General features: G+C 34.3%; 1 protein-coding gene across 1 annotated transcript; it reads left to right on the top strand.

The window, feature by feature from the left end:
• The first annotated feature begins 509 nt into the window (after window positions 1-509).
• LOC137617354 (uncharacterized) lies at window positions 510-16,780 on the top strand. Its single transcript, XM_068347377.1, has 3 exons — window positions 510-1,337; window positions 14,927-15,035; window positions 16,019-16,780. Exons 1-3 carry the CDS (start codon window positions 1,323-1,325, stop codon window positions 16,642-16,644), a joined length of 750 nt encoding a protein of 249 aa, XP_068203478.1. The 5' UTR covers window positions 510-1,322; the 3' UTR covers window positions 16,645-16,780.
• The last annotated feature ends 1,216 nt before the right edge of the window (window positions 16,781-17,996 follow it).

Below are 17,996 nucleotides of genomic sequence, written 5' to 3'. Positions count from 1 at the left end.
TCCTAAAATTGGGGGTAGTGCCTTGGCATATGCATGTATGTATAATATATATATATATATATATATATATATATATATATATATATATATATATATATATTATTCAGATTGGCCACGTTTAGAACTACTCTCTTGTGTATTAATAATGATATAAAGGTGGAGTAGCCATATTTGCATATTTATAGAATATTTTTATAGTGACTTGTGAGAATAGGTTGTAGGATGGATGGAACACCAACTTTTACGTGTCGATATATAGCCTATATATATATATATATATATATATATATATATATATATATATATATATATATATATATATATGAATAACAACGACGAAGTTAATTTGCAAATGGAAACTATACCCAGACGTTGTAGTTACATTTGTGGCTTTTATCTGAAATATCAATAGTTTGAAAAAAAAATCCCTACATATATATATCTCCAAAGATAAGAGATAAAAACATAAAGATAAGGAATGGCTCAAACTACCAGTCTTCCCTAATCTTTCGTGAGTGTTACAAACGAAGAACGAATTAAGAAAATCTTTATACTGATGTGCATTACTCGAACCTAGGCCGAGTGTAACCTTCGATAAAGAAATAGCTCTATGAGCACTTAGCGTTTGTATAATTTTGTGCTGATATAATGGATATATTATGCTTTTCATCAATTTAGTCAAAGACTAAATATAAACATGGACAATTATTGTGGTTTGCAACGAATATAGGACTAGCTGAATTATAATTTGCATAGCCTACTGAAAGTGGCCTAGCTGCATTATAATTTGCATCACTTACTGAAAGAGACCTAGCTGCATTATGATTTGCATCACTTACTGAAAGTGGCCTAGCAGCATTTTGATTAGCATCACCTACAGAAAGTGGCCTAGCTGCGTTATAATTTGCATCACTGAAAGTGGCCTAGCTTGTGCATTATAATTTGCATCACCTACTGAAAGTGGCCTAGCTGTATTATAATTTGCATCACTGAAAGTGGCCTGGCTGTATTATTATTGGCATCACCTCCTGAAAGTGGCTTAGCCGCATTATGATTTGCATCACCTACTGAAAGTGGCCTTGAGTAAAACTACTCTACAAACCAAACTATAGCATATAATTTTTGCATTTCTTTGAATGCCACAGTTGCATGAAATAATCCACTAAGATTGAATTCGCGTGAATTGCACCATTGCTTGCCTTGATACAATGTGATATCAGGTATTAACAGAAAACCGTTAGGAATTCAAACGGAGTTTCTCTGATGATTTGGTTACTGGGAATGAAATATCCTTCTCCTGCTCTGTGACTGGTTCATCTACAATGGAAGAAGGAAGGGTATGTAATGAGTTCTGTTGACTTGGCCGATACAGGTATAGGTTAAGTACCATATGGTGAGTTTGACGTTTTATTGATTGGACGTCTAACGAACGTAAGTTCCAGACGATAGTTGGTTCTAGGCGGATTGATATTCTTCGCAAACGTTTCAGTTTTAGATTATTTATAAATTTGATTCCCATTCTTTTTAATTCTGAAATCTCATTTAAGCATTAACTTACAGAAGCTGATCACTTTTCTCAATGATATGGATTTCAATTGGTTAAGTTATTACAAACAACAGTTTTTTTTTATCAATACAAGGGCTACTTATAGCAATATTCTATGGACGTTAAAATCTATCTGTTAGTTGTTAAGTAACTAATTAAGTAGGTTTGTGACCTGGGATGGGGGGATCCAGTGGGGCTTGCCCCTACCACCCTCCCACCCTCTTCTGTGGCCTGGGAACTACTAGGTTAGGTTAGGTGGGATGTGTTAGGTTTTGTGCCCTTTTGAATGAATACAAAAATTTATATAACAGAATAATTTTCACATTTTAAAACCCAAAGAAGTACTCTTTAAATAATATATATATATATATATATATATATATATATATATATATATATATATATATATATATATATATATATATATATATATATATACATATACTATATATATAGTATATGGATATATATATATATATAGATATATATATATATATATATATATATATATATATATATATATATATATATATATATATATATACCAAAGGCACTTCCCCCAATTTTGGGGGGTAGCCGACAACAACAAGAAACAAAACAAAAAAGGGGACCTCTACTCTCTACATTCCTCCAGCCTAACCAGGGACTCAGCCGAGTTCAGCTGGTACTGCTAGGGTGCCACAGCCCAACCTCCCACATTTCCACCACAGATGAAGCTTCATACTGCTGAGTCCCCTACTGCTGCTACCTCCGCGGTCATCTAAGGCACCGGAGGAAGCAGCAGGGCCTACCGGAACTGCGTCACAATCGCTCGCCATTCATTCCTATTTCTAGCACGCTCTCTTGCCTCTCTCACATCTATCCTCCTATCACCCAGAGCTTTCTTCACACCATCCATCCACCCAAACCTTGGCCTTCCTCTTGTACTTCTCCCATCAACTCTTGCATTCATCACCTTCTTTAGCAGACAGCCATTTTCCATTCTCTCAACATGGCCAAACCACCTCAACACATTCATATCCACTCTAGCCGCTAACTCATTTCTTACACCCGTTCTCACCCTCACCACTTCGTTCCTAACCCTATCTACTCGAGATACACCAGCCATACTCCTCAGACGCTTCATCTCAAACACATTCAATTTCTGTCTCTCCATCACTTTCATTCCCCACAACTCCGATCCATACATCACAGTTGGTACAATCACTTTCTCATATAGAACTCTCTTTACATTCATGCCCAACCCTCTATTTTTTACTACTCCCTTAACTGCCCCCAACACTTTGCAACCTTCATTCACTCTCTGACGTACATCTGCTTCCACCCCACCATTTGCTGCAACAACAGACCCCAAGTACTTAAACTGATCCACCTCCTCAAGTAACTCTCCATTCAACATGACATTCAACCTCGCACCACCTTCCCTTCTCGTACATCTCATAACCTTACTCTTACCCACATTAACTCTCAACTTCCTTCTCTCACACACCCTTCCAAATTCTGTCACTAGTCGGTCAAGCTTCTCTTCTGTGTCTGCTACCAGTACAGTATCATCCGCAAACAACAGCTGATTTACCTCCCATTCATGATCATTCTCGCCTACCAGTTTTAATCCTCGTCCAAGCACTCGAGCATTCACCTCTCTCACCACTCCATCAACATACAAGTTAAACAACCACGGCGACATCACACATCCCTGTCTCAGCCCCACTCTCACCGGAAACCAATCGCTCACTTCATTTCCTATTCTAACACATGCTTTACTACCTTTGTAGAAACTTTTCACTGCTTGCAACAACCTTCCACCAACTCCATATAACCTCATCACATTCCACATTGCTTCCCTATCAACTCTATCATATGCTTTCTCCAGATCCATAAACGCAACATACACCTCCTTACCTTTTGCTAAATATTTCTCGCATATCTGCCTAACTGTAAAAATCTGATTCATACAACCCCTACCTCTTCTAAAACCACCCTGTACTTCCAAGATTGCATTCTCTGTTTTATCCTTAATCCTATTAATCAGCACTCTACCATACACTTTTCCAACTACACTCAACAAACTAATACCTCTTGAATTACAACACTCATGCACATCTCCCTTACCCTTATATAGTGGTACAATACATGCACAGACCCAATCTACTGGTACCATTGACAACACAAAACACACATTAAACAATCTCACCAACCATTCAAGTACAGTCACACCCCCTTCCTTCAACATCTCAGCTTTCACACCATCCATTCCAGATGCTTTTCCTACTCTCGTTTCATCTAGTGCTCTCCTCACTTCCTCTATTGTAATCTCTCTCTCATTCTCATCTCCCATCACTGGCACCTCAACACCTGGAACAGCAATTATATCTGCCTCCCTATCATCCTCAACATTCAGCAAACTTTCAAAATATTCCGCCCACCTTTTCCTTGCCTCCTCTCCTTTTAACAACCTTCCATTTCCATCTTTTACTGTCTCTTCAATTCTTGCGCTGGCCTTCCTTACTCTCTTCACTTCTTTCCAAAACTTCTTCTTATTCTCTTCATATGACTGACCCAGTCCCTGACCCCACCTCAGGTCAGCTGCCCTCTTTGCCTCACGTACCTTGCGCTTTACTTCCACCTTTTGCTCTCTATATTTTTCATACTTCTCTATACTATTACTCTGCAGCCATTCTTCAAAAGCCCTCTTTTTCTCTTCCACTTTTACCTTCACTCCTTCATTCCACCATTCACTGCCCTTCCTCATGCTGCCTCCAACAACCTTCTTGCCACATACATCACTTGCAATCCCAACAAAATTTTCTTTTGCTAACTTCCACTCCTCTAAATTACCAGTTTCTCTTACTCTTACCTCGTCATATGCCATATATATATAGCCTATATATATTCATATATATACACACACATATACATACACACACACACACACACACACACACACACACACACATATATATATATATATATATATATATATATATATATATATATATATATATATATATATATATATTTCACCTTTTCCCACCTAAATATGTTGTTGAAATATTGCTTCTGATTTTAAGTATATTTTGTGTCTGCTTCAGTTCACAGGCTTCAGGTTTTATACTTAAAAAAAAAATACCTTACAAGGTTTTATATCTACATGTATGTATGTATGTATGTATGTATGTATGTATGTATGTATGATAAAATGCGACTATGGTGTTTCTCTTACATAAACCACAAATACATTTAATCTGGAACTTACTATTCTAGGCATAGAAAAACGATAGAACATTAAAAAAAAATTGATATAGCTGGTATACATAAACATATACCACTACAAACATTTAAAATCATGTTCTTATATGTGACGTAAGCTTTATATACGTTACACAATCACATACAGAATAAATATTTGCATCCCTCTGATGAAACAGAATAAACATACTTTGATGAACAACTACCTAAACTAATTGAATATACAAACGCAGCTTAGCCTACAGACAACAAAGATTAGGACAAACCAATAAAAAAAAATCATATCTTTATAGGCTGCGAAGATACAAAAAAAAGTCAGCCACGAAAAGACATGGTTACGAAATTATAGTCGAACTCATCTACCACACTGTAGTAGTTCTGGTAGGTTACCTAACGGTAAAACTTCGAAAATTCAAAGTGGTAGCAACTGTTTTTATGTTGAACTTTTTATAGTTTATTTGGGAAATATCTATTTCAATGTTGTTCCTGATCTTAAAACATCTAATTTTTCCTTGTTTCCTTTCCTCACTGGGCTATTTTCCCTTTTGAGGCCCCTAGGCTTAGAGCATCCTGCTTTTCCAACTAGGGTTGTAGCTTAGAATTTAATAATAATAATAATAATAATAATAATGTCTTTTTATAGTTTATATATGACATATCTGTTTTGATGTTGATACTGTTTTTAGAATGATTTGTTGTTATTTTATTCTCATCATTTATTTATTTCCTTATTTCCTTTCCTCACTGGACAATTTTTTCTTGTTGGAGCCCTTGGGCTTTAGCATCTTGCTTTTCCAACGAGGGTTGTAGCTTGGCTAATAATAATAATAATAATAATAAAATGGCAAGGTCACGACACGGCTTTAATCACTTAGCATATCCTAGGCCTATAAAATTTTCATACACAAATGAAAACAAACAAAATATGGGAAAATCAGGACCCGCCTAATTTTAGCCATGGAATATAACATCTTGACATTATTAGAACATTATCCTAAGTTAAAATTCACACATATTCAAGCTTAAAATTATCCTAGGCTTACCCGAGCCAGAACAAATTAACCTAGACCTAACCTAGCATCATGGTCACAGTACCAAATTTAAAAATTATGAAAGTAGACCACATTAGCCATGTAATATATAACAATAACATTACAACATTAGCCTAGGTTAAAATATACCGATAATAAAGCTTAAAATTAGCCTAGGCTTACCCGAGCCAGAACAAATTAACATAGACCTAACCTAGCATCATGGTCACATTACCAAATTTCTAAATTATTATAGTTGACCACATTAGCCATGCAATATACTGTATAACATTAACATTACAACATTAGCCTAGGTTAAAATTTACCAATAATAAAGGTTAAAATTAGCCTAGGCTTAACCGAGCCAGAACAAATTAGCCTAGACCTAACCTAACATTCTGGCCACAGTAACAAATTTCCAAATTATGAAAGTAGACCACATTAGCCATGCAATATATAACATTAACATTATAACATTAGCCTAGGTTAAAATTTACCTATAATAAAGCTTAAAATTAGCCTAGGCTTAACGGAGCCAGAACAAATTAGCCTAGGCCTACCCTGGCATCATGGTCACAGTACCAAATTTCAAAATTATGAAAGTTGACCACATTAGCCATGCAATATATAACATTAACATTAAAACATTAGCCTAGGTCGAAATTTACCGTTAATAAAGCTTAAAATCAGCTTAGGCTTAACAGAGCCAGAACAAATTAACCTAGACCTAACCTTACATTCTGGTCACAGTACCAAATTTCCAGATTATTTAAGTAAACCATATTATTGTTATCATGAGCAGGTTAACAAATCATTAACCTATTCAAAATTTAACTTTAGTACATTGCATTATGTTTTTACTTTAGCAAAAACAACTAGACTTGGTCCAAATACTTTATATTCTCCTTGGCGTCTCAGCGGAGCATAAATCGGCCTAATTCTTGCAGTATAATATGAAGCTCCTATTGAATTACAAATAGACTTATAAACAACTAATAAACGAGTATTTACCTGGATTTCAGCCTTGTAATGGGATACGGGATACAAAATTCACGAGTTTTGAAAGGGAATGTCAACACACGTCCACTAGTCACAGAGTTTAATCACTAACTGAGAACGCAACAGAACTACTACAAAACATAAACAAACCACTTGTTTGGTTACCGTAGCAACTTAAGTAAATATATGTACACAATTTATCTTAAACTTACATAATCATAATGGGATTGCATTTTATTTTTTATATACACATGTAAATTACGACTATAAGTGCCTATATATATAATGACAACGAAAGCATTCTCTTTTAGTCCACTGTAGCGCGAAGGCTTCAGACATCTTCATTCACCACGTTAGGGTATCCTCACTCAGAAAGGATAATATATATATATATATATATATATATATATATATATATATATATATATATATATATATATATATATATATATATATATATATATACACACACACACAGTAAGTCACTTGCTCTTTATTATATAGAGGTAACAATCACATAGGTCTATTTTCCTTTCCATCTCTTTCGTAAAAGATTACGTGGATACCAAAAGGTATTATTTTATCTTATTAAAGTTGTTTATAAAGATTCCTTTTGTTGTTTGAGTACGAAGTTGTTTACAAAGAATCTGTATGTTGTTGTTTAATTATGTAGCCTTATACCGCCACTGCCCCTAGGCCTAGAACACTCAAGTAGACAATGATTTACGTATAGGTCTATTTATCTATATACCTTGGATCAGTGTGGGCAAAACTTGGGTGTAGGCAGAGACTACTGTAGACCGTGTGTATATGTAGGTCTCTAATGTTATAGCATGAAGCAATTTGACATTTAAAGATGTAGAATAACTATTTCATGGTCATCATCTCTTATTATTGTACGTTTTACGTACTGTATCATTATCTTTTATTTTCTTTACACTGCAGCTGCTTCTCATAAAAAATACTTATTGTGAATGAGAAATAAGTGAAGGGATTATGAATAACAACGATATATATACATCACAGCATTTATTAAGATTATTCACAGTATATAAAGTTATAAAAAAGTTAAAGTTAAAGTTGCGGGTTTTAGGTCTACATTATTCTGCTCGGAGACATAAAATCAGAATACTTTAAGAGTAATAACATATTCACATATATAATACATGAGACATAGCTTTATTTACAACATAAAAAATAGCTTAATACTTATAACTTATAGCAATCAAATGTTTGTACACGTCAACCTTTTTTTTAAATTTTCATCTCTTATAAACAGAGTTGTTGATGTACAAAAATGCAAAGACTCGATTAAAAATATATTTTTACTCGATATATAACTGATGGATTTAAAGTTCTCTAATGTTGATGGCACATCACATTAACATAGTTTCGTTGGAGAACACAGAATACAAACAAATTTATATTTTTTCCAAAGGTAAGTATTGATTTTAAATAAATAAAAAGTTAAACTGCTAGAACATTTGCAATAGCAATATTAAGGTGGAAACACCTTTATCGTAGTTTGAATAGCGCCTATCTTCGTGAGAAATATACCATTTGAAATCTATCAATCTATCTATTTCTATTGAGTGATATATATACATATATATAAATATATATAGTTTCAATTGAGCGCATGATGCCTTGCCCATAATCCCTCGACAATAAAGAAAAAATTAATAAAGAAAAAAAATAGGTATAACGCCCTCTTTTCTGCCGGACGTATGAGTATGTTTTGAAAAAACAAAGTTAGTCATTGGACTTCCCTTCTGAGAACATATTACACATAGGTTCATAGTTGCTTCTCTTTATATGGCACAATTAGCTAATTAGATAATTATTTGGCTAAATTAGCTCATTATTAGTTAATAATTTCACAGTATATATCATATACAAGTTTATAGTTCCCTTAAAGGTTTAAAGGTCGTTCATGAATGCCGGAGGCAAGGGATAGTTACAATACCCTAGCAGGGTAATGCCCTTGAAACTAACCATACGGTCAGCACCATAGCTAGGACCAGGGAGGTCCAGTTAATGGCTGCTGATGACTCAGCATATAGACCTATAGGCTTCCCTCAAACACTGCATCCTTAGCTCAGTACAAGAAACTTATCCAGCTTGAGCGTGGTTCGAACTCTCGCCTAGCAGAACGCCAGGCAGGGACGTTCCCAATAGGCCACCACAAACCCGTGGATTCTATGATTCACAAAGCATGAGACACATAGTGGTTTTAAAGGTTCTATAATCATGTCGTCATGGAACTCAGTTAACTTCATGGTCACATGATTTTCAAAAACTTGATTTCTGGTCTTTGCAATAAACTTTTATAATTAAGTTTTATTCAATTAATTCTATGTTAATAATTATACATATATATATATATATATATATATATATATATATATATATATATATATATATATATATATATATATACACACACACACACACACACACATATATATATATATATATACATATACCATATATATACCATATATATATATATATATATATATATATATATATATATATATATATATATATATATATATATACTGTATATATATATGTATATATATATGTATATATATATATATATATATATATATATATATATATATATATATATATATATGGTATATATATATATATACATATATATATGGTATATATATATATATATATATATATATATATATATATATATATATATATATATATATATATATATATATATATATATATATGTGTGTGTGTGTGGGTGTGTGTGTGTGTGTATATATATATATATGTATAATTATTAACATTGATATATATATATATATATATATATATATATATATATATATATATATATATATATACAGTATATATATAATTTATATATATATATATATATATATATATATATATATATATATATATATATATATATATATATTCTGAGGCTCTAATATCTTTACAAATCAAGATTTTTTCCAAGTTTTCCATTTTACTTACTGTAGCAATTTCCTGAACTTTCCAAATTCGTCAAATTTTCAGCAAATTCGTGTATTATAACTTATCAAAATAACTTTGGAGTTCAAAGTATATGAGTGTCTTTTTTCACATTAAAGCCTATTTAAATAAATATTATACATACATACATAGAAAAAAAGAGGGGCCCTCTCCTCTCTACGTTCCTCCCAGCCTGACAAGGGACTCAACCGAGTTCAGCTGGTACTGCTAGGGTGCCACAGCCCACCCTCCCCCCGTTATCCACCACAGACGAAGCTTCATGACGCTGAATCCCCTACTGCTGCTACCTCCGCGGTCATCTAAGGCAACGGAGGAAGCAGCACGTAAATCATACTGATAAGGTGATAAGTACACGATTAGCTTTGTGTAGAAATTGGACGTTTGATATCTAAGACATTCATTCTAGATTAGGTTATGTTTCTATGATATTTCATAAACTAACCTGAATTGAAATTTCCCTCAAAACCTGAAGTTTAAATGGAGAGAGAGAGAGAGAGAGAGAGAGAGAGAGAGAGAGAGAGAGAGAGAGAGAGAGAGAGAGAGAGAGAGAGATATATTCATTTCATAATTTCTATGTTTTCATCACATAACCACTGTACTTATACCATTCAGATTTCATGTATGCTTATGAATAATACACCTTAATATGAATAACAATTGTACTGCTATCACAAATCAGTATTTCTGTGGAAACTCTTAGCAGAAAGAGTGACATATCTTTATTGTAAATATTTCAAATTATAATGAGGTAAAATACTAATAATATTTATAGAATTTTGCCTGAATAAAAAAAATTATGATAGGCCTACTCTATCGATACCCATAAACACTATTGGCAGCAGAAAAACTTGATCCTACAGAATCCACTCTGTTGAAAGGAACAATTGGCCTTTTCGCGTTTGGTCTGGCAAGTCGATCTTTAAATTCATCAATCTCTTCGTAAATGGGATCTCCTTGATTTTCGTAAGCAGGAACCACGCCCGTTTCTTCGTAGAGATGCTCATCCGGGTCCTCATAGATGTGATCTTGGATGGAATGTGTGGCTGCTACTTGGCTCTGAAACCGCGTCTGTGAGCTAACCCACTTCTTGCAGGGGTTATCCTGGTTAGCATTGGCAGTATACGTCCATCTCTGGTCACTTGGGACCCCATTGCTAGTGTACGACCAGCTCTGGGCAACTGAACCTGATGGCGTGCTGTCCTGATGAGAGAAACTTTGACTACAGGAATTGGTAGGATCTCTTGGTCCGTGTAAGCGACTCTGGTTGATCGCTGGAGTTGATATCAGGGAGATGGTCGACCTGGTGGAAACCTTGAACGAATTGCTCTCGCCCAACCTGCTCGACTGTCTTTTCAACTTCCTGGAGCAGTAGACGATGATACATACGAGCATGATCACTAGCAGGATGGCCAACAGGAAAAACATGATCCAGGGTATAGTAGCTCGAGAGAGGAGCTGTTGATAGTCGCGCGGGTCACATTCGTAACTCCAGACAGCCGATCCTTTCACCATGATCTGGATGAATGTCTTGTTCAGCGATTTGTAAGTTGTCGGCTTTCCTATTTTCTTCTCTTCGTCAAGAGACACTTGGAATGTTTTATGCTTCTTGTGAGGGTGGATTCTCAATTCGTGCCAGCTGTCCAAATCGTTGAAGTCGTCGGAAACGAGTCTCCGCGATCCTAGCTTTCCTATTCCCATACCATTAGGTATGCAAAGGATGTGGTAAATATTAATCTCTATGTACTTAAAATCTGTATCTGGCATTACGTATATTTTTGGGACCTCCCCTTTATATGTTTCGATAAGGCACGGCTCATCGCTCCCAGCGTTATCGTTTCTGTAAAAATGGCAGCCATAGCTATCGGTAGTTACCATTTTACACCGATTTTCATTTTCACACGTCACTTCACTCCCAACCGAGCTGATGAAGTTGCGAATCGCTGAATTTTCTTCTCCCGTAGAAGACTGTATTAACAGGATAGTGATAGCAACCACGAAGAAATGTTGATCCATGATCGGGAAATCTTATAGAAGCTGGAAGTGTTTGATGGCGAAGTTTTATCTCAAACCAGCTTCATTTACGAATTAGTTTCTTAAGCCAGACTTTCTTCACTGCGATTAACACTTCGGAGACACTACAATCGGAGGGTAAATGCGCGAAATCTTATAGCAACTGGAAGTGATCGAAGGCGAAGTTTTTCTCAAACCAGCTTTCAGTAACGAAGTAGTTTCTTAAGCTTTCATTCACTGAGGTTAACACTTCGGAAACACTACAATCGGAGGGTAAGTGCGCGAAATCTTATGGCAACTGGAAGTGTTCGAAGGCGAAGTTTTACTCAAACCAGCTTTCATTTACGAAGTAGTTTCTTAAGCTTTCATTCACTGCAATTAACACTTCAGAAACACTACAATCGGAGGGTAAGTGCGCGAAATCTTATGGCAACTGGAAGTGTTCGAAGGCCGAAGTTTTTCTCAAACCAGCTTTCAGTAACGAATTAGTTTCTTAAGCTTTCATTCACTGAGGTTAACACTTCAGAAACACTACAATCGGAAGGTAAGCGCGCGAAATCTTATGGCAACTGGAAGTGTTTGAAGGCAAAGTTTTTCTCAAACCATCTTTCATTTACGAAGTAGTTTCTTGAGCTTTCATTCACTTAGGTTAACACTTTGAAACACTACAATCGGAGGGTAAGTGAGTGAAATCTTATGGCAACTGGAAGTGTTCGAAGGCGAAGTTTTATCTCAAACCAGCTTTGAGTAACGAATTAGTTTCTTAAGCCAGACTTTCTTCACTGCGATCAACACTTCAGAAACACTACAATCGGATAGTAAGCGTTAGCCTCCTTAGGAAGTCTCTCTTGAAGTGGAAAAATACGGCTCTGCTAGATACCACTGCTTAGGATTAAAGTGATTCATATCCTGTTGTATGAACTCACCAGAAGCCCATTTGAAGAAGAAGAAAGTGCAGGTATAGATTCCAAGAATAATCATCGTCATAAAATTTTTTTTGGTGGGGGGGGGGGGGCGGGTGGTTGGTAGGGGATGGATAAATAAAAGAAACATTATATTAATACCAAGTGCTTTGGATAATGATGGTCCCAGAATAATCATTGTCATAACATTGGGGGGGGGGGGATGGTAGGGGATAAATAAATAAAAGAAAAATTATATTTTTTCCAAGTGCTTTGGATGATGATGGTAGGAAAGAGATTATATTATATTTTGGTAGTTCTTAGGTGACAAGAAAGTCTTTCATTTTTCTTAAGTATAATGAATTATTATTATTATTATTATTATTATTATTATTATTATTATTATTATTATTATTGAAGTATATTGGATTATTATTATTATTATTATTATTATTATTATTATTATTATTATTGAAGTATAATGGATTATTATTATCATTATCATTATTATTATTATTATTATTAATATTATTATTATTATTAAAACGTCTTAATCCTGAACAGCCCTTTAACACTAAAAATATTACTAACGAGAAAAATAGATAATTGTAAATAAACGTCTCAAAAATAATAATGAAGACATACCAACAATAAAAAAGTGAATTAATAATCCATTAATAAAATGTATACATAATTAAAAAGTCAATAAACTTAACAAATAGCATTATAGTACTATAAGGCGTAGGCTAACTGAGAAATAATTTTGATTTGCTGTGAGTCACAAAATGGTCAAGTACGATGACGTCATAGGTAGAGCGAACAAGAAGGGGGTAGTTCATTGTTTACTGTATTTTTGTGCAGTTCTGATAACTCGTTCGCCAATGAATCACATAGGATGTTAAGCTGGATTTCTACACAGGATGTGTGCGTGTTCAGGGAGAGAGAGAGAGAGAGAGAGAGAGAGAGAGAGAGAGAGAGAGAGAGAGAGAGAGAGAGAGAGAGAGAGAGTCTAAACAATTTTTGCAAGTCTTTATAATCTTTGCAAGAATCCATATATTTTTGCAAGAGTTCTTTTAATTTTTTGCAAGAGTCCTTAAAATTTTTGCAAGTGTATGATTTTTGCAAGTGTATTTATAGTTTTTGCAAGAGTTTTTATAATATTTGCAAGAGTCTGTGATTTTTGCAAGAATCCTTATAATCTTTGCAAGAGTTTTTATAATCTAGCAAGAATCTATATATTTTTGCAAGTCCTTACAATTTTTGCAAGAATCCTTATAATTATTGCAATAATCTAGGATTTTTGCAGGAGTCTTTATAATTTTTGCAAGAATCCATATAATTTTTGCAAGTCTATGATTTTTGCAAGTGTATTTATAGTTTTTTGCAAGAGTATTTATAATCTTTGCAAGTGTCTTTATAGTTTTTGCAAGAATCCTTATAATTATTGCAAGAATCTAGGATATTTGCAAGAGTCTTTATAATTTTTGCAAGAATCCTTATAATTTTTGTAAGTATATGATATTTGCAAGAGTATTTATAATCTTTGCAAGAGTTTATAATTTTTGCAAGTCTTTAAAATCTTTGCAAGAGTCTTTATAATTTTTGTAACAGTCTTTTTAATTTTTTCAAGAGTCTTTATAATCTTTTCAAGAATCTTTATAATTTTAGCAAGAGTCTATAATTTTTGCAAAATGCTTTATAATTTTTACAAGTATTTACATTTTTTGCAAGAGTCTTTATCCTTTTTACAAGAGTCTTTATAATCTTTGTAAGGATCTTTATAATTTTTGCTAGAGTCTTCATAATCTTTGTAAGAGTCTTTATAAATGTTGTAAGAATGTAAAAATTTTGCAAGTCTTAATAATTTTTGCAAGAGTCTTTATAATCTTTGTAAGACTTTATGATTTTTGCAAGAATCAATAAATTTTGCAAGAGTCATGAAAATTTTTGCAAGTGTCTTTATAACTTTTAAAAGAGTCTTTACAATGTTTCCTAGTCTTCATAATGTTCACAAGAGTCTTTACAATTTCTGCAAGAGTCTTCATAATTCTTATTAGAGTCTTTATAATTTCTATTAGTCTTTATAACTTTTATTAGTCTTTATAATTTTTATTAGAGTCTTTATAATTTTTTGCAAGTATCTATAACGTTTGCGTTCATTTCAGGCAAAAACGATTCGCTTGATCACTATTTTCGCAGTGTGTAGCTTACTAGTTGTCTTGGCTCTCGTGTGGATCTTCGCTGGCATCGATTCATACAGCAATCATGTCCTAGGTAAGGAGTACTGTAAACAATATAGCCCATTTAAAAGGTTGTGGTGGCCGATGTGGTAACGTCCCTGAGTAGTGACGCCAGACCAGGGTTTGAGTTCCCCTCAAACTTGTTAGTTTCTTGAGTCAATGCAACCTCACCGTCTTTGTGAGCTAAGGATGGGTGGTTTGGAGGAACCTATAGGTCTATCTGCTGAGTCTTCAGCAGCCATTGCCTGGCCCTCCTTGGCCCTAGCTTGGGTGGAGAAGGGGCTTGGGCTCTGATCATATGTATTTATGGTCAGTCTCTAGGACATTGTCCTGATTAATAGGGCAATGCCACTGCCCCTTGCCTCTACCTTTCATGAGCGACCTTTAAACCTTTAAATAAAGGTCACAAGAAGTAAAGACGAAGACATACGTTGTAGAAATAAGATTGTTATTGCCATTTTAGCTCATGTGGTAAAAATCTTCACGAAGAAACAATTTCAAAGATGCGGAAAAATTTAATGAGCGTTTGCTGCTTTTATCAAGTTTAGGTGAAGCATTATTTGTGTAAATGGTACTCAGAACTAAGCTATTTATGTTTGTGCATGATGCCTGGAAATAGTATCCTACTTCAATTACTATTGCATTTTTCTTATCACTATAGTTGCCGCAGAGATTCCGGGCGAAATAAGCCCCACCCCTTGATGACATCATTGCCAATCCTGTTGTCTCCCGCGTTAGCAGCGGTCACAACACATCCCCTTAAAGTGATTATAAGTTGTATAGTTTGAAATTTGTAAGGGGATGTATTGTGACTGCTGCTAACATGGGAGACACCGTGATTGATTATGACGTCATCAGTGGGTGGGGCTTATAACGCCTGGAATCTTTGCGGCGAGTATAGTGATAACCATTTCCTATTCATTTAAGGTAGAATGCCATTTGTTCAAAGTAAAAGACTGCTAGTTTGTATATTGCTTTATTAGCATCTCCATAATACTGCAGTTTTTTCTCTTCCAGAATCCTGCATGGCCCTTCTCTTTGTTCTGTTAATCTTCACAGTCGTAGACGCGATTTGGAAACCTTTCACTTCCGGGCCGTCCTCGGCCTCTGACTTTTCCAGACACCGAGATAGTGACACGGGCAGCACAAACATGGACTTTCCTTTGGTATATTCTGAGTCTCCTCCTGCCTATGAAGATGTCGTTGGTGCGCCTTTCCAAGAAACCAGTTTTTCAGAAGTCTCAGGTCCTAGGAATGATCGCAGCCTTGGCGCAGTATCTATTTCTACTGCGACGAATGGATCGCGCTCAAGCAACGGCATGCCCACCTATGAAACTTCCAGTACACGTGAGGCTGGTCCAGGCACAGCCACCAGTGGCCACAGTCCAGAACCCTGGGCTGGTCAAATTTCTGTGGCTGCAGACATTGATTTTGAGGAAATATACATCCCGAGGAGGTTTTCCCCCTTCTTCAGTGAAGAGAGCTCTGTCCAGAGCTCATATACGACGTCCAGGGAGCTACAGCTTTCTGTTAATTGCCTTCCTACGTACGAAGAGGCTCTTATGACCGTTCAATCAGAGTCTCGGAACCCAACTGGCAGCGATGCCAGTACGCAGGACAATAATTTAATCGTATTCATGTGAGAAGTCATAAGCTTTCATTTATAAATATATAGATAAAAACATCTTATCATACTAGCCCAGTGCTGCAATATCAGTACACAGGACATTAATTTGCTATTTTCCATGTGAAAAATCATAGGCTTTTCTGTATGAATATATATATATATAAATATATATATGTATATATATATGTATATATATATATATATATATATATATATATATATATATATATATATATATATATATATATATATATATATATATATATATAAAGTATCTGATCATACCAGGACCGTGTTACGATACCAGTACACAAGACAATAATCTAATCTTATCCATGTAAAATAGCATAGGATTTCATCTATGCATAGGCCTATATAGCAAAGAAAAGACATCTGATCATATCAGCACTGTTTTTAATCTAAATGAGTGACAGAGGAATTTATCTTTGTAATTTTTTTTCCAGTTTTCCATACTGATTTTCCAAAATAATGGAAAGTATTTAGATAATAGACATGATCACAAATCATCGCTTAGGAAACTTATATTATTAATGCTGATAATAATAATGATTATACAGTAATAATAAAAAGACAATGATAATGCTGACCAGTGTACGTGGAAAAGGTCTTATATAGTAATAGAATAAATATATCATGGTGTAAAAATCATTCAATAATTAGCATTGTTTATACATAAGCAAGAAAGATGATCGTGACATAAGTATAATGTACAGTACATATATACGTTAGATTCGTCTATGAAAAATCAGCCATGTACATCTGTACGTAGATTTGAGAAATTTCCTAAGAATAAAGATTTAAATGCATAATATTGTTTGTTCTCCTTTGAGTAAATTGTGTAAATCTCTAGCGGACTTTATTGTTACTTATTGAAGTTTTTTTTTTTTTTTTTTTTTTTCACATTGAAGTTTGGTATGATTCAGTTGAAAACTCACATATAATCAAAACATATTATCTTATTATACAATCTTCATGTTTATTAAGTCAAAGTTATTAATATATCAATAAAATCACTTACATTTCATGATAATTCTCTTTACTTTCGATTCAGTGGTCATCAGATGATTATGAAAAAAGTAAAGTTTTAGCTTCAGGACGAAATTTCATAAACGAACCAATTTCTTATAACATGAATGACGCATATTACAGAAAAAAAAATTGGCTGAGAACTTTAGAGATTTAACACAATAACTACATCTTTCAGTAACAAGTTAAGGACCCCTTAACACTCTACCACCCGTTGATATACTACTGCTAGAGAGTCATTGGGTCCTTTGGCTGGCCAGACAATACTGCGTTGGATTCTTCTCTCTGGTTACGGTTTATTTTCCTTTTGCCTACACACAC

The sequence above is a fragment of the Palaemon carinicauda genome, chromosome 2 (genome assembly GCF_036898095.1).
Source record: "Palaemon carinicauda isolate YSFRI2023 chromosome 2, ASM3689809v2, whole genome shotgun sequence".
Lineage (NCBI taxonomy): Eukaryota > Metazoa > Arthropoda > Malacostraca > Decapoda > Palaemonidae > Palaemon > Palaemon carinicauda.
Note: the sequence above shows the minus strand (reverse complement) of the source record. Positions and strands in the feature narration are given on the sequence as shown.

What these genes read in the sequence shown, in the direction of transcription:
- LOC137617354 (XM_068347377.1), top strand. An exon ending in ATACAGCAATCATGTCCTAG is followed by an intron (nt 15,036 to 16,018) that starts GTAAGGAGTACT and finishes TTTCTCTTCCAG; the next exon opens with AATCCTGCATGGCCCTTCTC.